This window comes from Strigops habroptila, chromosome 12, assembly GCF_004027225.2.
Source record: "Strigops habroptila isolate Jane chromosome 12, bStrHab1.2.pri, whole genome shotgun sequence".
NCBI classification, from domain to species: Eukaryota; Metazoa; Chordata; class Aves; order Psittaciformes; family Psittacidae; genus Strigops; species Strigops habroptila.
The window spans coordinates 21,096,523-21,117,146 of NC_044288.2; the positions used below are offsets into that span (position 1 = coordinate 21,096,523).

Sequence of the window (20,624 nt, forward strand, 5' to 3'; positions counted from 1 at the left end):
TTAGACCAAAAGCAGTGGACATTTATTCCTCGTTTTGTGCAAGAGTGTCAAGATGCAGTTGGAAATGGGTGGGACAGACCCTTGTGGCTGGAGGGCTGGAGGCTACAGCCTCTCCTTCAGTCGATGGCTTTGTTCACAATTCTACTATGAGGAAGGAGATAAACTTGCAGACTCACCTACTGTCACACCAACGCTGCTGGCAAATACACTTGTATACAAAGAAAAAAAGTTCCAAACTACATTTTTTTTTGTTTGTTTCCACTAGATTCAAGTGAAGACTTTGTTCCAAAAAAAAAAAAAAAGAAAAAAAAAGAAAAAAAAGACACATACAAGTACAATTTCAAACTGAATGAACATTTGCAAATGTTTAGTGCAAAGTAATTATGTAAAAGCTACATTTTATGAAAGTTTGTGCTGATGTGTTTGGTAGGTTTTTTCTTTTTTTTTTTTTTTACCCTTTTACATCCATTATTTTAGTTACATAAGGTTTCACTTACCTACAGTACATATGCATTGTGTTAGGTCCCATGCAAGTGGGAATAATACCATTAGGCTCTGTAAAATGTCACTCGTTCTCAGTTAGGGAACTGCTGATTTGGTTTAACAGTCAGGTTCCTGGCACAGGGCACATCCTGATCTCATGGAAGTGCTCAAGCTTACGTTTGTCTCATCCAGGTGCACGTGGGGATCAAGCCAAGCTGCTTCACGCCTTCAAACTCAACCATAGGTCAACGCAAGAGGTTTAGAAATCCACCATTTTACTTTAAGCCTGTAACAAACTGCTCTTAAAAGTAAAAGCCTATTCACACAAAGTTATATGTAATGACTGTAGTAATCAGTTTATTACACAGATTAATCATTCTTGAACGTACAAGCTCCAGGGGAGCAGTTGGGTCTTTAAATACACACAAGTTTGTCTGTCAAATGGATTTTTTTTACCCTTACATCCAGAAAGACCTAAGCAGTTAAAAAACTTAAGAAAAAAATAAGAGCTATTAGCTAGGTATTAACTGAGAAACCACATACAAACCAAAAGAAGTATGAAGGAAGGGAGAGAGTTGAAACAAATCAACATCACTTGATGCACTAATAGCTCCAATCCATTTAAATGGTGACTGGTTAAACTTAGACCTTAAACACAGGATGTGGGTACAGTTTCTCTCATTGGTCATAACATTTACCTAAGGTGTAGGTCCTTCAGAATAAAATGAATACAGAAACAGCTTCAAGTTCTTCACCTTGCTTTTCATAACTGTTATGAGTTTAAAAGGATTCCACTTAAAATCCTTCACGGACCAGCAACACTGTCCCTAGAAATCTGAACTCTGCCATCACTCTCCCGTTCACATTTTACTACCCAATTTAAATCAAGAGGGGAATGCTTTTAGGCTCACAAAGTTATGACTGAAGAACCAGCTTTTCACACACACACTTCTCTGCTAGGAGTCAATGTTGGTACGGGGAAATACAGTATTTCTATTTTGTTGTTCCAAGTATGTACAACACGCAGCACTGCTGTATCAGGTAAACATGTGCACAGGGGAAGATGAGGCGTGGGCTCATAGAAAGCAGTCAAATGGAAATCAAAAGGACTTTCTCTTTCAGAGTTCCCCTATCTTTATTTGTAGAGGTTATCCAATAATTTCTTTAATTACATCGCGTACTTCTGAGTCCATTCCCGAGCTATTCTGTTGTACCTGCATGTACAAAGAGAGGAGTTACTCAACGTAGCATCTGAACAGCATTTCAACTCAGCAATCTACACATGCCACGAGCTTACACTCTCCCCAGCATGAATTTGTAAAACTGAAGAGCAAATTAAAATTAGGCAAACGGGGGAAAGCAGGAAGCCCACAGTACTTCATGGAAAAGAAGTAACCAGTCCCATTCACAACAGGGATAGGAGAGGGTTGTGATTCCAGCCACAAAACAGAGCTGAGTATCTTCAGGAAGTCTTCACCTGCACCTTCCCCAGCCCCCAGGCACTGCATCCCTGGGGAAACTATTACTGCAGGGTTTAATTTTGGCACTCTGGAAGAGAGATTAATGTGTCCCACCTCATTCTTCTTCCCTTGCAAACTAAATCCCAGTTCCTGGTACCTACCCAGCTGCCAAACCCCAGCAGCCTTGTTTCTTGCTACACATTGAATTTGGCCATTTTGATGACTATGAGGATACAGTGATTTGCCCAACAGAATTTGGTTTTATTCTGAAGGCACAATATGCTCCATTTCCTAAATCACCTGTAGCTTTTCCACCCAAACACCCTTCAGAGCCAGAGCCACTACTCGAGGAAGCTCAGGATCCGTGTGTAAAACAAAGCAGCTGTGATTAGCAGTACTGCTAAAAGCTTATTGCTGACAACAGAAGGCAAGGTGTTCTTATTCTGCAGGATTTGTACAAAAAGCCTAACAAAGAACAAGGAAAAGCAGAACTTAAACAAGAAGTCTCCCAGCTACATGCGCAGCTAGGTTCTTGTGCTGGGATTTAGCCTGTACACAACATTCTTTAGCTTAAAGAACTGGACGCACTTTAACAAATGCTCTTGCCTTCACATCACTGTTCAGAGACTACTCAAGTGCTTGTCCACTCATGTTCAAGCACTAAATTTCCCTATTTCCAGGAAAAAATAGGAAAAAGCCCTGCATGCAGTAAGTGCTGTCAGTCACTGTCAGCTGAGCCTCACAATACGTTCCGCTTCTCTTGCGGCTCTCATTAAAACCAGGTTGCATGAACTTCTCTAACCCTACTTCTCATGTATGCAGTAAACAAGTTTGTGGATCATCTTCCCTTCCTATCTTGTTCTCCTCAGATGATCATGTAGCTTCAGAAATTAAACAAGACTGATCAGAAGTGGAAGGGAACAGTGAGGTAGAAACGTAGAAACAACGCTCAAGAAGCTGGGACTTTTCAAGTGCTCATCAGCACTAGAGTTCTCCCTACTCCTGTTGTTTACTCCAGAGAAGCTCTGAGCCCTCCTACCCCACCTCTACACCACTTGTTCTTCCCCTGCGTTGTCAAATGAAGATGAAATGGTATTTTTGTTCTTCCTTTGCCTGTAGGATTCCATCACCAATAGCTACCGTGGATATACTCTCCCACTGGAGTAACGTGCTCTCCCTCTGCTGGTTACATGGAATTACAGCAGGCAGGGAAGGCTCAAAGCTGGTCACATTCACCCCACAGCTTCAGATCCAACAGATTTGCATCGTTCACTTCCCATTTTCACGAAATCAAGCAAACCTGTAATTAACTGCTACAACACTAATGAAAGACCATTGTGTGGAACAAAGATGCAGCAATAAAACCACACAAGTACAAGGCCTCTACCCCCTTCACTTCTCCTGGCATATACACCTTTGTCCTGCAACAATGCAGTGCTGTTAAGATACTGGTACTACAAGTCCCAGTGGGGAGAAAAACATCTCTAAAGAGACCACAGTTAGAGTGAAAAAGGCAAATCAAAGTTCACACTCTTTTCCCAGAAGCAGGTCCTTTCGGTTCCCCTTTACTATTGAAGTGTGGGTTCTGCTCTGTCACACGTTACATGCTTTTTGGCTTCCATACTCACTTTTCTCTATCTGTTTTGTAGATCCGTGCAATCTCAGGCACTAAAGGATCATCTGGATTGGGATCACACAACAGAGAACAGATGGACAAAAGTACTAGGGAGAAAAAGAGAGAGATACTGAATTAGAGGTTAAGTGCAACTGAAGACACCTCCAGAAGACAGCCCATGCACTGGCTTTCCCTCTAGCCATTAGTTAGCATCACTTCAAATAGCCAAGGAGCAGTGATCCCACATACACAGCCAAGGGATTCTGAACAAAGATCTTTACCATTTCACTGTGCAACTTTGCCTGGCCATGAGTTTTTAGCTATCACCACAACAGGTAACCTCCTGGATACGGGTAGCTGAGCACAGCCTTAAAGCACAAGGCAAAAGCTGAATGCCTCCTCAGGAAACATCCTTGCTTTTGCACCTGAAATTCAACTTCTCCCTAAACCACCTCACTGTTAATGACGTGCAGAAGCACCAAGAGTCAAACAGCAGCCAGGTCCAAGGGAGATGAAGGAGGCATGAGCTGCTCCCAGCTACAAGAACACTCACCTTGCAGAGAATTAAGAGACTTTATCCAATTATTTTCTGAGCATAAGAAAGGTTGAGATGGATTCACTGTATTATAGTATTCCAAATGAATCAAGCAAGCATTGCTGACTGCACTGCTGCCAACCACAAAGCCCTGAACTTTCAAGTTTCACTATAAATATGTGCTGTCTGTATCCCAGAAGCCACATCCCGCTCGGCACAGCGTCAACCTTCCTCCATGTAAGGAGTCAGGAGGCTGCCTGCAAAGCCACAAATAGCACATGCACATTCCTACGTTCACACCAAAGTAAAGGCAGGAAGCTATAAGGAAAGCATATTGGGACAACACTCCACAAGGCACGTCAGGGACATCTTCGTCCCCCTCCCCAAGAAATGCCAAACATTCATTGTATTGATTAAAACAGGCTGAGAGCAAAGCAAACAGTGCCACTCCATATGTGCCTCCACCACCAGGAGAACAGCAGAGCTGTCACAGGGCATCCTCCAAGCAAGTTGGAGATGACAGCAGTTCAAAGTTTGAAGGCACTAAACAGAGATCTGCTCAACTTCCATCGCTTGCTACTGTGCTGAAAGACAGCAGCTGAGAATGAAAGGGAAGAGCATCCACCCCGTAACTCTTTAGGGGGGTTTATGGTAGGTTAAAACAGAGGCCACGAACCAAAGAACAGCCAGAGAGAAGGAGGGAAAGAAGTCTGAGATTCATTGGAAGTAGAAATGGGTTTTAAAGCGGGACAAAAAGCGAGTTCCACTGTGCAGTGATGGGAGCTCCCAACACCAGTTAGTTTGGTGTTCCAAAGGGTATCTTTCCTGAAGGGTTCTGTAGTCCCTTCACTAGTGAATTATCAACTTCATGTTAAAAGCTTCTAGAACAAGCTTAGTACTAAACTGTTCTTTATTTAAGTGAACATATCTCTTGTTCTAGAATGAAGAACCTCCTCTTCCTCCTGTTCCTCATTTCCTACTGTACACTTGGGAGTTAAGAGTTTCATTATTCTCTGCCATCCCCTGACACTCAGACTATTTATTCAGCTACTTCTCAGAATACAGCTTCAGAGTGTGAAGACACTTCACTCAAGAGTGAAGACACTAACTTTGTGCTGGAGCATGTACAAGCCACCGGTCCTGCAGTCTCTCCAAAGAGACACAACCTGGTTAGTACCTGCAGCACATCCCATCAGCTTCAGCACCGTTCTCCCTCCAGGTACACTGAGTAAAACTCACATCAGTGTTCAGCAATGGGAATCTCTGTCCCAGCTTACACCCAGCTGCTGCCACACAGTTTAGCTTCAGAACTGTCACTTCTTCAGCTATTTCCCTGTAGCTCATTTCTTTGTATTGGCAGACTGCACTGCTTTGGTCACTGAAGCTTCTTCAGCTAGCAGGGTGAGTAAAACAGTTACCATCCATCCCCTCCCTCCAACAGAAACCACAGGAAACCCAAAGTGCTCTGCTCAACTCTCCCTCAAGTTTTATCTTACCATAGTCCTTGAACAGCCAAGGACTCTTTTGAGCAAGATCACAGAATGGTTTGCGTCAGAAAGGACCTTAAGATCATCTAGTTCCAACCTCCTGCCATGACACTGCTCACCCTTCAGCAGCAGAACCAAGCTGCGAGTCTGGCCAGTTCTCCCTGCCCTCCCCAACTACCATCCTGCCCCTTTCCCCATCACTCAAGGTACCAGGTGGAAGTTCCTCCTCATGCAGCTCCCATCAGCCTCACAAAACCCCACCATCTCCTCAAAGCACTGACCAGACAAGGTGGTGGTCGGCTGTTGGTCAGCATGGGCACCAGGACGAGCAGGACCTTGCTTTGTGTCCTCCAGAGCAGCAGATAATGCTGCCCACAAGCCAGTTTTGTCCAGCAGGATGCAAGTCTGCCTCAAACAGGGGCAGAAAGGGAGAGATAACCCTGTCCCAGTCTTGGAGGTTTAGTTATTGGTTTGCAGGTATCAAGACGAGTGTATCCTTGCTACCTGCTGGCCATAAAATAAGGATCTCCCATGTCACTGGTACTTCTTACTAAAAGAAAGAGGCTGTGGTTTGTTAGAACTTAACCAGCAGCTAAATGCTTCCTTTGATGAATTCTGTCACTCTAATCACTGCAAAAAACATTTCTAGATTTCATTCCTCAGCAGTTCACTGATGTTATAAGTAGTATCACTCCCAACCCTAAATAAAAATAGTCACAGCAAGTCATCTAAGTCTTCATTAGCCAAAAGCCTTCTTTTCTTCCCTATGAGGGTGCTGAGGCGCTGGCACAGGGTGCCCAGAGAAGCTGTGGCTGCCCCATCCCTGGCAGTGTTCAAGGCCAGGTTGGACACAGGGGCTTGGAGCAACCTGCTCTAGTGGAAGGTGTCCCTGCCCGTGGCAGGGGGTTGAAGCTGGATGAGCTTGAAGATCCCTTCAACCCAAACCATTCTGAGTCTGACTCTCCATCACCCTGTTCTTACTTCTACATGTTTCCCTTTTTATCTGTATAGACTCAGCATGAACAAAATTACCTGAGTTATCTAAACTGGTTTAAGAGCCTGCTGAGCCCAGCTATTTGTCCAACTTATATGCAGGAAGTTTCTCTCCTGAGGATTCCCAGCAGAGTGCTGCACATATACATGTGTTATAGACCAACCAACACAAGCAGCCTCCAGACCTCTACAAAAACCCCTTGGAAGAAGGTAACTTACAGAGTCTAAGCAGCCAAGTGCAAGAGGAAAGAGGAAGTAATCCTTAATAAGGTCAGCTGTGTATAGGGAGTTCTCTGATGCATCACAGCCACTAATTAAGCAATATGGAACAGTCACCAGACCATCACCTTCTGCATCAAGTCTTGCTGCAATGAATTCCATTGCAAAGCCTTGACATTTACAAGTCAAATGACTTCAGCATTAGAAGATGACAATTAAAAAGTAGTTCACAAATCAAATGTTCTAACCACAGGATCAGGTTGGACAAGTCCACCTGAGTACATGATGTTGTTTTACACCTTGTCCTTCTCATCCTGCATGGCCACTGGTGAAGCTGCTCCAGTGGCAGCAGTTGGACAACACCCCTCTGAGCCTCACGGGAAGGGGCACAGCAGTACAAGTGTGCCCTGTTCAGGATTTAAGTTTCAATTTCTGTCAGTACTAGCAAACTAGGTAAGTTTTACTTCCCATGGGCTCAAGTACAGACTTATTTCTCTGCTCTTCACCCTTCACTGTCAAAGCAGCCCAGTGTGTCACAAAATATTAAGCAGCTTAAAACACTGCCGGTTGAAAGCTCCCTTTCATTCCAAAATTGGTTTTGGTTTACTTCCCAATCATGCTGTCCTGGTTTAGGCTGGGATAGAGTGCATTTTCTTCCTAGTAGCTGGTGCAGAGCTGTGTTTTGGCTTTAGTCTGAGACTAATGCTGATAACACACCGATGGTTTAGTTGTGCTCAGTGGTGCTTACTCTGATCAAGGGCTGTTCGGCCTCATGATCTGCCATGAGGAGGGGCACAGGAAGCCAGGAGGAAGCAGAGACAGGACACCTGACCCAAATTAGCCAAAGGGGTATTCCATCCCCCAGCACGGCATGCCCAGTATAGAAACTGGGGGGAACTTATCCAGAAGGGCCAAACTGCTGCTTGGGTCAGGCTGGGTATCTGTCAGCAGGTGCTGAGTAATAAACACAGAATCCCAGCCTGGTTTGGGTTGAAGGGACCTTAAAGCTCATCCAGTTCCAACCCCCTGCCACGAGCAGGGGCACCTTCCACTAGAGCAGGTTGCTCCAAGCCCCTGTGTCCAACCTGGCCTTGAACACTGCCAGGGATGGGGCAGCCACAGCTCCTCTGTGCCAGTGCCTCACCATATGATCAAAAGCTCGTGCACTGCCATGGAGCAGCCAGATAAAGCAGGGCAGCATCACCAGCTCTCAGCACTGAGACAGCCCATCCTGCCTGCTCTGTCCCAGGTGAACAAAAAGTATTAGCAGCTAAGCTCTTTCTATGGAAAACAATTTGTCACCCCCCTGGAGATCAACCCCCAGGCTCCAACAGACAGAGCTGGGCTTTGTGATCCAGCTCATCCAGCCACGTTTCTGGACATGAAAGTGACAAGGTCTGTCAGCTCAGGTTTAATGGAGCCTGGTGCTCTGGAGATTATGAAACATCTCTGCTAGCACAGATTGGAGCTTTGGACACATCCTGCTGCTGAGGAACTCTTAATTCTGTTTCTGAGGCTTTATCCTGCTGTCCTACTTCTCACCCCAGCTGAGGCTCCTCCTCTGCCAACCAGCAGCAGCCTGACAGCCAAGAGCCTCCCCATCACAGTCCACTACCACTTACATCTCTATCCCTCAAAACCAGGAATCCTGATTCCTGGAAAGAGTCTTTGCCTTTACAATCACTGCTTTGGAGTTCCAGGCCCCAGACCTCTGAAGCTTTTGAGGTACAGAGTTGTCAAAGCACCAGTGCTGACGAACATGAAGCTTGTACCATTAAAAGAGGACTGAACACAGCACTGCCCAGCAATTCAAGTGCTAAGGACCAAATGAGTGGCTTCTGACTATGAAGGGGCAAGATGCATCTGAGTAAACCTCCAGCAGCTCCAGACTCTGCTTGGGTTAAATCCTATTTCTTAATCACAGCCCCAGTTCGAACTCCTCCAGCAATCTTATCTACTCTTACAGAAGGGTACCTTTAAATCTGAGCAGCTTAAACTTCTTGCTTCACAGCAACTTGAATTCCTGCCAAGTCAGTTCAACAATTTCTGGTGACAAGAGAGAAAAGTTAAGTTTTGCCCAGTCTATCACAGACTGGTTGAGGTTGGAAGGGACTTCTGGACATCATCCTGTCCAACCCCCCAGCTCAAGCAGAGCCAGCTAAAACAGGCTGCCCATGACCATGTCCAGATGGCTTTTAACTATCTCCAATGTGGAGACCCCACAACCTCCCAAGGCAACCTGTGCCAGTGCTCAGTGTTTCCTGATGTTCAGAGGGACCCTTCTGTGTTTCAGTTTGTGCCTATTACCTCTTGCCCTGTCACCCTGCACTGAGCAGGGCCTGGCTCTGTCATCCCTGCACCTTCAAGTACTTCTATACATTGACAGGAGCCCCTGAGCCTCCTGTTCAGGCTGAGCAGCCCCAGCTCTCAGCCTGTCCTCACAATGGGAGATGCTCCAGTCTCTTCATGACTCTTCCCTGGGCTCTCCCCAGTGTGTCTTTCTTGTTCTGGGGAGCCCAGCACTGGACACATGCTCCAGGTACAGCCTCACCAGTGGCAAGCAGAGGGGAAGGATCACTTCCATCCATCTGCCAGCAATACTCCTCTAGTGCAGCCTCCTTTCCAGCCAGGGCAACATCCCTGGGCAGCCAACACAAGCAGCTACATTGAAGCTGCAAGAGATCTGGACTACAAAAAGTCTCCCTTAGAACCCTAACTCAGCACATGTGGAGAGACTGGTCCATGCTATGTGCCAAAGCCATGCCAAGTAAGTTCAGTCAGGCTGCTGGGTACTTGGGCATTCCCACCCAGTGTCTTGGTAAAGGCACTTTTAACACCTCTAAGAGCAGCACCACAGAAAATTCCCACAGCACTGGGCATAGAAGAGTTGTAACAGTGTGAGCTCCACCAGGCTCATAAAGCACAGTGGGGAGAAGCGGGACAGGACAGAGTAAGTCAGCCTGATCCTTGCTGGAGAACTACTTGAGTTCAGTATTAACTCTTGCCCATCCACCTGCCAAATACAAAAGAAAGCAGGATTTCCCCCTCAATGGCTGAGAACAGTTGTAATTGTGTAAAACCTCTTTATTCTCCTGTTAAAGGCAACGGGGATTCTTATTTACACAGGCTTTGAGGTAACATTTTTAAGCCTACACATTCCGCTTAAGCTTTGGAGTTTAAATTAACCACCAAGGTGTGGTTGAGGCTGTATTTTGAGATTATTTATTCTCCAGTAAGTATTCTCTAAGGAACACTTACTCCAGAATTATTAATACAAGGAAGTTACCTATTTCTACTGAGACTCCCAATGCTTCAGAACCTGTTTTAACAGGACTGGGAGGGACAAACATTTTGAGAGACACAAGAAGACCCTGAGATGTGGTCACCTCTACTGCCCTGGCCTGGAGCTCTCCCTCTGTAAGCAACTTGATCAAGGGAAAGTTCCTTCTTTATGTAGTGGTCTGAAACAGAACTGCTCACAGCCCCAAGCTCAGGCCTGCACTATCTCTCTCAGCAAACGGGGCAGGTTCCCAAGCCAGTGCCCTTGGGAGCAACCCACCATCCTCCAGAGTGTCAGCAGCCAAGACCCCACCTTTACCACTTAACTGGGATGATGAAGTAGCACTGATGTGACTTCTCAGTCTTTCCACCAAGAAGCAGCACTGTAATTTAAAACAAAGCAGCACAGAAAGGCCACACTGATCCCATGGCTTACTCCAACTAAGCCACAAGGATATGCTTTGAGGAGGATAAAAAGGAGTTCAAGGAAGAAACCAGGAGATGTTAAAAGCACACCCCAACTGTATTTGGGTTGCAGAATTAAAGCTAGGATTGATGTTGTGAGGGATGCCCCATCCCTGGCAGTGTTCAAGGCCAGGGTGGACACAGGGGCTTGGAGCAGCCTGCTCTAGTGGAAGGTGTCCCTGCCCATGGCAGGGGGTTGGAACTAGATGAGCTTTAAGGTCCCTTCCAACCCAAACCATTCCAGGATTAAAGCTAACAGCCATTCATAGGCAGCCCACTGATGCCCTTAACCAGCCTCTGAAGTTCTTGCCCCATCTTCCAACTCTCCTAATTCCAATCTTCCAGTATCTTTAAACATGCCTATACGGTTGTTTCAGCCTCTCTAAAACAAGAGAGATTACACACCTCCAGCTATGGCATTCTAACCAGTTATATGGAATTTAACCAGAAAACAATGGATGGCAGCACTTAGTACTAACTTAATGCTTAACAGCAGCCAGTACCTGACAGGAAGCATTTGTAAGGAAAGCTGTGCCAACCTGGCAATCATTCCCCTTCGCTGACACCACTTCTACAGCTCTGTCAACTCACAGTAAAGACTTCCAGCTTCATGCACGAGCAGATTCACTCATGTCAGACAAGCCAAGATATTCTTTTGCCTTTCCATCTATTTCCATAAAGTGAAGCCTTTAGCTGGACAGAGAAGGTTGGAACTTCTGTGAGCTCAGTAAAAGGGAGATAGTTGTGATGTCCAAGAGAGGGGTGCCAGGAGTCATCTGTCTGAACCAAAAAGTCTCCAGGAACATCACATGTGGCTGGACAGAAGAATTAAAAGCAACAGGACAGCCTCATAGGGCTGGAACACCATGAGGAGAATACTGTAATTAAATGGGATAACTGCAGTATTTGATTACAAAGACACTGTGAATAGAATGCTCAAGATATGGTCCATGCACAGACCCAAAACTAGTCCTCAATAGCCACAGCTCAATCTACAAACTGTAGATCTACAGTTTCAACAGCCAGAAAAATCAGTAAAATTCAAACCTGGGTCTTCTTTCAAGGTGTTTAAAGCCTCCTCTTTCCATTAAACATGAATGCTGCTCTAGCAGGCAAAGGATGGATTCCAATGCCCCACGAGATAACAGAGTTCACAGGGACCAAGATGTTTTTAGCTAAGTATTACGACAGTGCAAGCTAGTTAAGTTTTAACATGTGTTTTAGTAGTCCCTGTCATCAAAAGCTCTGTTAGAAAGTGACCAACACGGAGTTCTGATGTTCTCCTTAAGATACCCAAGAATCAAGCAGCTTTAGTGGTTTTAAAAAGCCACAACTGTTCCCCTCCGTATTTTACTTGGTTTGCAATCTCCCATGGACATGGGCCAGGTTTAATCTCTGGCTTGAAGTTACAAGTGTTCAGAGCCTGAGGTGAGGTGACAAGACTATGGAACTCAGGAGACAGGAGCAGGTTTTACATTCTAAATCCAAGCGAGTAAATCATTTCAGCAGAGTAAAAGTCAATGAGCACTGGAGGTACCTTTTGAAATAGTTAGTGCTGGGGACCACTGTGATCGTAGAATATCAAGACAAATGCTGCCATTACTGTTAATATTTGGATGATAGATTCTTGTTGTAAATGCAACCTGCAGAAGAAGGAGAATTTCAGTGTAGGCTCACAAATATACATGACACCACACAGTAATAAAGAGATTTCTAGCACAAGGCACTCACCTTAGGTGGTTTGAAGGGATAATCTGTTGGGAAGTGAATTGTCAAGAAGAATACTCCACCTTGATAGGGACTGTCATTCTGTTAGTGAGAAAGAATCATTGCAGGTTGAGGAGTTAGAACAAGAAGGCTGATCAGAAAGAGCTAGGAACATCAATTCTCTCATACTTACTGGTCCCATTATTGTAGCTTGCCAATGGAACACTGCAAAAGAGAAAGATTTACTTCAGTTTGGAGGAGCTCAAGTAATGAACTACTTTCTTCCAGACAAACCAGCATAGACAAGCCCATTTTAAAAAACAAAGCCTTCTGAGAGGCTGCAGGGAAGCAAGCCAAAGAATTACAGAGAGTGAAGTACCCAACGCTCCACAGCCACTTGCTCCACACTTTTGAGGTGGCTGTGGTACCTCACACAGGTGCCCTGCCAAACACCCCCCTACAAACCACATCCAGGCACTGAAGAGTCACCTTTTCACCCTCAGAATTGTGGAGTTCAACTTTGGAGTTTCCAGTGAAGCACCACAATCAAAGGGCCCTGTTTCCAACAACTGATCTTGTGGAGCAAGCACGATCTCACACCTTTCTTAGGTAGGATGTCTCCTACACAGATCCATAGTCAAATGGAGAGTAAGCCTAAGCTTTGTATATACCATAGGTAAAGATGTAACCTAAGCCAGTGGTATCTTGACTGAATCTTGAAGCTTAGTCTCCACAGAGGCCTCAAGATCTCATGAAAGCAGCAGGAAGCAATACAAAGCTTAAGAGAATTCCAGACTGATGGTCTCCACTCAACACTTGGGACCAGAGTTAAAACACTTCAGGTTAAATGGACAAAAATCAAGTCTCACTCGTATGCATCTGTCCAAGAGAACATCTTAATGTGGTAATACAGAAGGTTCGTGGAGAATGCCGTTATGCTGCAGAACACAAGGAAAACAATCAAAGCTGTTAATCTGCATGAGGCACGTCAGGAAGTTCTTGGTGTTCTCCAAAGGCTCTCATATTAGCCTGTGCAAGGAGCACCAGTGTAATAGAGGAGCTGTGAACTAGTACCACAGGAAGTTTCCCTCTGGGGAGCTGTACACAAGGCTCTAGTTGCTGCAAGGTGAGTCTTCAAGCCACAGAGTTGCAGCTCTGTACTTAACCTGTAACTGGTGTCTACAGCTTCCAGGACTGCCTTGGCCAGAAGTAGCTCTGGCCCAGAGTGGCACTGCTTGTTCTATCTAGCATGAGCAGGCTGTAATTACAGGTGGTACAGGCATAACTCTGGGAGTGATCTCATACAAGGAAGGGAGGAAAAGCACAACCCGAAGAGCCCTGCTCAGGCAAGGAGAGAGGAGCATTTGGTTAGAGCAGGAGGCTTGGTACAAAGGGTATTGCAGCTGGTGACACTTGGTAGTCCCTGAGAAACTGCCTTCTACAGTCAGGAAATCAAGACAGTGGTTCATGGAGAAGAAAAGGCTCTAGGGAGACCTTGGAGCAGCTCCAGTGCATAAAGGGGCTACAGGAAACCTGGAGAGCGGCTTTGGACAAGGGCCTGTAGGGACAGGACAAAGGGAATGGCTTTAACCTGCCAGAGGGGAGATTGAGATGAGCTCAGAGGCAGAAGCTCTTCCCTGTGAGGGTGCTGAGGCGCTGGCACAGGGTGCCCAGAGAAGCTGTGGCTGCCCCATCCCTGGCAGTGTTCAAGGCCAGGTTGGACACAGGGGCTTGGAGCAACCTGCTCTAGTGGAAGGTGTCCCTGCCCGTGGCAGGGGGTTGGAGCTGGATGAGCTTTAAGGCCCCTTCCAACCCAAACCGTTCTTGGGTTCCATGTGTTCCTATGTAGTGTTCACCCATTTTAAAAGGGTTCAGGCAGCTTCACAGCAAGTCCCCACCACCTGTAGCGAGATAGTGAGAAACCCAGAACAAGAGGACACCGGGGCAGCAGAAACCCAGCAGTGAAGGTTGTGGCCAATCACAGGAAAACCACCCGGAATTTCACAGGCATCAGCAGATGTGTAAGATTCATACAGCACAGGACCTTAACCTGCACAGCCCTGCACTCCAAAACCAGAAACCAGTATAACCAACTATGGTCTTAAACCCAAGGAGCAGCCAGAAAGAAAACCCTTTCACAGTGATTCTTAGCCTTTCACAAGCCAGAAGGGTGGTTTGTTTGGATCCAGCTCCACTCCAGACTCAAGGAAAGCGCCTGTTTAACCTCAGCTTTAGATGTCTCACTTCAGAAAGGTGGCACGAGGAGAAGAACTGAATATTAAAGCTTTCTGAATTCTGTAGTAACTTCCCATTACAAAGCATTCACCAACCGATGTTACCACCTCCTCCACCAGACAAGCTCCATCTCCATCGCCTCCGAGAAGTCCTTGGAAACCACCAAGTAGTTTTAGCATGGCACAAGTGACACCTGCTGAAAGCCCCACACTGGCTCTGCGTCTTGGTCATTTCTCTTCCATGAATCTATCAGCTTCTTTGAAATACTATTTGGAAAGCAGAAATAGTAACTAGAAGCAGTCTGACGCTCCTGCTAAAGCCCTCAGAGCCAAACACAGCTCCCACCCCTCTGAAAGCACCGCTCAGTCCTGTCTGCACTCCTTTCAGGGCTCTCATTCTCAGCTTCAAGTGCCTTTTTTAACCTATCCTAGGTGTCTATAGGAATGTGCACGTTTCTATACACTCCAGCACTTCTGAAGAGTTCAGAAACGATTCAGAAAGATCCTGGCAGCTAATTTTTTCCTTTTAGAAAAGATACCAGAGCTGAGAGCTCTTTGTGTTTAGATAGTGGGGTTTCCTACTTAAATATCCCCTATTCATGAGCTTGGATGCTTCACTAACAGCACACTTGTCAGAGAGCCCATGACACACAGCGAGTTCAATGCATCCCAGCCAAAGCTTCCAAGTGTTCTTAAGGAGCCTTTTCTACGCAGCAGAGCTGCTGTGAGAAAGAGCATAAACACATTCCACCACCTGAAGGGGGCCTACAAGGATGCTGCAGAGGGACTCTTCAGGAACTGCAGCAAAAGGACAAGGGGGAATGGGTTTAAACTGAAACAAGGGAAATTTAGGTTAGAGAAAAGGCAGAAGTTCTTTCCCTGTGAGGGTGCTGAGGCGCTGGCACAGGGTGCCCAGAGAAGCTGTGGCTGCCCCAGCCCTGGCAGTGTTCAAGGCCAGGTTGGACACAGGGGCTTGGAGCAACCTGCTCTAGTGGAAGGTGTCCCTGCCCGTGGCAGGGGTTGGAACTGGGTGAGCTTTAAGGTCCTTTCTAACCCAAACCAGTCTGGGATTCCATGCTTCCCTGATCTCAGGCATTTTATGCATTAAGTGCCAGTGCAGGTACCTGAATCCACCGCAGGGCCCATGGTCAAGTTATAAAGCACAACAGGAATTTACAAGTGTTCTGTCTCACTGCAAACATCCCACTGATCTTGCTCACCTAAGCTCTGACCAAGAGTTTCATGCTGCTATAAAAAGTAGTTCACCAGAAAGTGTAAGATCCTGGTTAATGTGGAGCAGACCACAGAGCTTGCAAAGCCACTGCACTTAAAAGGCCTCTCACAGCAAACCACCATAAAGCACAAGGCAGCAATTAAGCTGCTTTACTCACTGCCCATCAAAGCAGAGTGGTGAACATCACCTACAACTAAGACTAAGGAGCATTGATATAAACACCATTAAGTCTTGCCTTCCTCCCTAGGAAAAAATACATGTACAAGAAGGTGTCCCTGCCCATGGCAGGGGGCTGGAACTAGATGATCTTAAGGTCCTTTCCAACCCAAACCAGTCTGTGATTCTAAGATGACAGCAGATCTTCTTAGTATAAAACAGCGAGACAAGAAAAGTCAGGGTAGGACTTTAAAGCAGGAAAAAAAAAAACAGTTATACTTTAACACAGCTCCTCAAAGGGACAGAACAACTTCAAATCACACAGCAGGTGATCACAGGGAAGGCCAGAAGATGGTCCCAAGGTATCCTCACATGGAACCTGGCAGGGCCAAGTGTGCTGAGCACAGTTCTCAAACACAACAGCACTGTGTGATTTCAGAAGTGCAGGTGGAGCCTCCTTATCTCATACCTAAGAAGCTATGTCCAAACCAAAGCAGGATTTGGAAGTGTTCAAGGCCAGGTTGGACACAGGGGCTTGGAGCAACCTGCTCTAGTGGAAGGTGTCCCTGCCCATGGCAGGGAGTTGGAGCTGGGTGAGCTTTAAGGTCCCTTCAACCCAAACCAGGCTGGGATTCCGCAATTTAAACACACTGATTTTGCTTGTGGAGAAAGCCACAAACAGGATTCCAAATTGAGTGAAAACCTGCCTAAAAATTACTAATAAAGAAAGAAATTTAACATGACTTCACTATTCCAGCTGTAATTTACTAGCTGATTTTCCTGCCATTCACATTTTAACCTGTTACAAAGCAGGACTGCACATAACCCTCTTACAATGCAGCGTAACTAACTCCTTGTAAAACACAGTTAACCCTGACCTTGCTGTAGTAGCATTTAGTGCTCGGAGTGTTTTACTTCTGGAGGATGTGACTACACCACGTACAGCTCAGATACCAAAGCAGCTCAGAAGCTGTGTGCAGCTGCCTGCTGGTTGGGCCCCAGAGCTACTGAAGACCAGTAACACCATGTCCTGTGAGTGCCAGAACAGCTAATTCTAGAGGTGTAATTTAAGATGTTCTCAGTGCACAGAGTTGCTCAATCAATAACATGGGAGTAACAGAGACCTCCAGTGATACACAGGAAGGTGTTAGATACAGAAGGGCAACGCAGTTAAGATTAGTTTGTGGAGAGGGATCCAGTACTTTAATCAAAAGCAACAGGAGGGTTCTCCTTGCTGAGGAACTGGACATCCCATCTTAGAAGCAAGTCAGAGCCAGCAGGTTGCTGGTAGTAACATACTTACTATCATCACCAACAGGCCCTGCTGAACACTGTGCTGGAGGATCACGCGCCAGGTCATTCAACTCCTGCAAAACAGAACAGTTTAGTTCATCTCATGCCTAAAGTAACCATGTTAGCACTAAAGCAGCTGCTGGTGGCACTCTGGCCATCGCTCCTGCTCATGACCATAAAGCTCACATTGGTGAGTTTCCTGAATGCACAAAATGAACAGCCCAGGAAGCAAAGGTGCATCTTAAACCCAGGTAATACATTTGGCACATGCCTCTCCAGGATTCCACACAGTATCAAGTCCCAGCAATCCTCATCCAGCCATAGGGTCTGTCAGGTTTGCTTTCATTGACAGTAGAACTCAGGAGATCCCAGTATTCCCAAGGTATTACACATCCCACAATCTCCAAGTCACCGAAAGGAAAGACAGCCTCAACCCAGCACCTCAGCATCAGCCTGATTTTATCCCCTGCCCCGGAACAGCTCCAGGGTTGCTCCTGCTGGAGTGATCTGGAGAGAGGGTGATGAGGTGCTGGCACAGGGTGCCCAGAGAAGCTGTGGCTGCCCCATCCCTGGCAGTGTTCAAGGCCAGGTTGGACACAGGGGCTTGGAGCAACCTGCTCTAGTGGGAGGTGTCCCTGCCCATGCCTGTCATACCAACAGCATTTAAGCTCATGAACACATGATCTCTGGGAGTTCCAGCTTCCACTTCCCAAGAACTGGGAGGTCACCACTAACCAAACCCTCTTCTGTCGCAAGCCAGGAACACTGCCTCACAGCCAACAGGTAACCTCAGCATTTTCCCCTCAATATGCAGCCCCCTAGAAGCCTTGCAAGAGAGCTAAAGCTCCCCGTGCCATGACTGCAGAGCAGACACAGCTTAGGTTTGCTCCCAGCAGCTCCCAGCTTCCAAGAGACCCATCTGAAAGCCTCCTGACTGGACCCCAGGCTGCTGAAGCTTGTCTCATGCTCCTCCCAGCACTGACCCAGGCAAACCTTGCTCCCACACTTCATGGTGCAGCACAGACAGGAGCAGACACTGAGCATGAAGCACCTGCTGAAGAACCTCCTGAATGAGGAGAGCACATCCAGGTACCCTCCAAAGGAGGAGAGCCTTTGGGAGTTGTCAAGTTAGAGATGGCAATTCAGAGTAGCCAACATTAGCCAAATGGGATCCCCTCCTTACCTCCTGGTTGCACGTACGCAATCAGGAGATCAGTCACAGACTCTCACCCACTGCCCACCTCTGCTTTACCTCCAGAACATTAAATACATCAAACACCACCCTCCACCCGAAGAAGTGCATGTGCTATAGATGTTTTCAGATAGTGAGAGTCTCAAAAGCAGAGAGCACAGCACCCGTGCTGTGCCTCAGCAAGCCAAGAGGCAGCCTGTGCAGCCAGGGCAGCAATGGAAGCAGCACCCAGTGCCACACGCAGCCAGCACAGAATGAAGTGAGTGGCCACATGCATCAATGTGGAAATGTGGGCATGAAAACTGAAAACCAGGAATAGCCCTGCTCCTTCTGGAGGTGTAGAGAGTACAGTCCCCTTCCAAATGTGACTGACTCAAATCTTCTAGAACAACTTAATGCTACAGTATTCAAAGCTCCAAACACATGCCTAAAAACCCCACATCCAAACCTCCCTTCCTTACCTGTTCTCATCCCCTTCACTCCTGTTCTATGCATAAACCCAACACTAGACTCGGGAATACAACTAAATCCACATTTTCCATGCAGGACCACAACCTACTATGGATTATACTCAAGAACCCAGCAGGGCCCTTCCCTGCTCTAAAGGGGAAATAGTTACAGACAGGGGCTGCAGCTTGAGCATGTGTCCTACCAGCTGGTAGAACGAGAGCCCCAAAGCTGCCCTGACACCCCACATCCCACTGCTCCCCCAGACTGGATGGCACAACACACCTCCCGTGGTACCCAAGGTAAGTCTCACATCAGGAGCAGAGGTAACAATGAAGTTGAGGCAGTAGCACACTTGTTTCTCATCAAAACACTACTTATCACCCTTCACATCCAGCTCGAAGGAATACTTTGGTTTCCTGAAGCTCCCTGGGAAGAGATGACTTACAACAAACTCACACCACTTGTCTCAGTGACACAGCCCTCACCTGAGGCAGCACTTCAGGTTCTGCTCTATAAATTGGTGCATTCCTGCCTTTAAGCTCCTCACATTGGAAAAGTTTAGCAACCACCCCCAATTCCAGTACAAACACCCCCAGCTTTGGTAGAAGCAACCACCTGGGTGACAATGTGACAGCTCCACAAGCACCAGCCACCTCTGGAGCACAGGTACCAGCCACAGCAGTGCCTCTACACACCCAAGAGCTGAGCACATCACTAGAGCTCCTGCAGGGCACAGCTGATGGCTTTAAGGAGCTGCTCATATGCCCACTCACCTGTCCGACCTGCAGAGCCAGGTTTCCAAGCAGGAATGGTAAGTGCATTTAGCCAGGCACAAATGCAGAGGAGCAGCTGGTGCTGCAGCACAGTGCCAAGCTCCTGCATCTCACCAAGAAGGTATTTTGCCTTTTAGAAACTCCTGTGCAGCTTCCAAGGTCCTGCGAGCACAACACCAGGGCTGGCAAGGTCTTTGCTTCCAGAACTTGCTGGGGGAGACTGAGACCAGCTGCTTTGTAACTCACAACAAACAAGCCCGGAGTAAAACAGGAACTCAGAATATGTGGAGGAGGCAATGACACTTTGGTACCATCTGCAAACCAGCCATTAGGCAGAAGCTCTTCCCTGTGAGGGTGCTGAGGTGCTGGCACAGGGTGCCCAGAGAAGCTGTGGCTGCCCCAGCCCTGGCAGTGTTCAAGGCCAGGTTGGACACAGGGGCTTGGAGCAACCTGCTCTAGTGGAAGGTGTCCCTGCCCGTGGCAGGGGGTTGGGACTGGATGAGCTTTAAGGTCCCTTCCAACCAAACCAGGCTGATTCTGTGGTTACCACATGAACCAGAACCCAAGCTACAAAACCTGTGCTTTGGTCAATGATCGAGTGTGATCTCAGCAACACTGATTTTGAGCTAACACCTGAAGAAAGCCACAGCTGGTTCCATCCAGGCAGCTTCTGAGCCTTAAGTACATGCAGAATGTTTTGCTTTAGGAACTTAAAAGCGAAGACTCAAGTGGCCTTTAGCTGAAGTGTCAGTTTGAGCTCTCAGCTCCAGGAGGTGACCCCACCATGAGGCTGGAAAGCCAAGCTACAGAGCTCCCCATTTCTGCCACCTCCCCTATAACAACACACCCTTGTGCTGGGCCACTGCTGTGGACCATAGCATGAACTTGGTCCATCTCAGAGCTCAAAGTGTGTGTTGGTTCCTCAGCAAAAATGAGGAAGTGGAAGCAAAGCAAACATCAGGGTGTCTCATGCGAATGCCAAGCTGAGTGAAATCACCACCATTACACCCATGAACCACTGTGCTGAAATCTACATAACTCACACAAGA

At 46.9% G+C, this 20,624-nt stretch overlaps 1 protein-coding gene across 2 annotated transcripts in view; it reads right to left on the minus strand.

Moving 5' to 3' along the window:
* Window positions 1-20,624, minus strand: part of UBE2D2 (ubiquitin conjugating enzyme E2 D2) — a 27,635-nt gene continuing 7,011 nt past the window's right edge. For both annotated transcript variants that reach the window (XM_030504031.1, XM_030504032.1), the window contains exons 2-7: window positions 17,171-17,234; window positions 12,437-12,468; window positions 12,268-12,345; window positions 12,074-12,179; window positions 3,572-3,665; window positions 1-1,697 (exon numbers count right to left, since the gene is read on the minus strand). In XM_030504031.1, coding sequence (XP_030359891.1) covers window positions 1,652-1,697; window positions 3,572-3,665; window positions 12,074-12,179; window positions 12,268-12,345; window positions 12,437-12,468; window positions 17,171-17,234 — 420 coding nt within the window. In that variant the 3' untranslated portion in view covers window positions 1-1,651. The remainder of the gene's footprint in view (window positions 1,698-3,571; window positions 3,666-12,073; window positions 12,180-12,267; window positions 12,346-12,436; window positions 12,469-17,170; window positions 17,235-20,624) is intronic.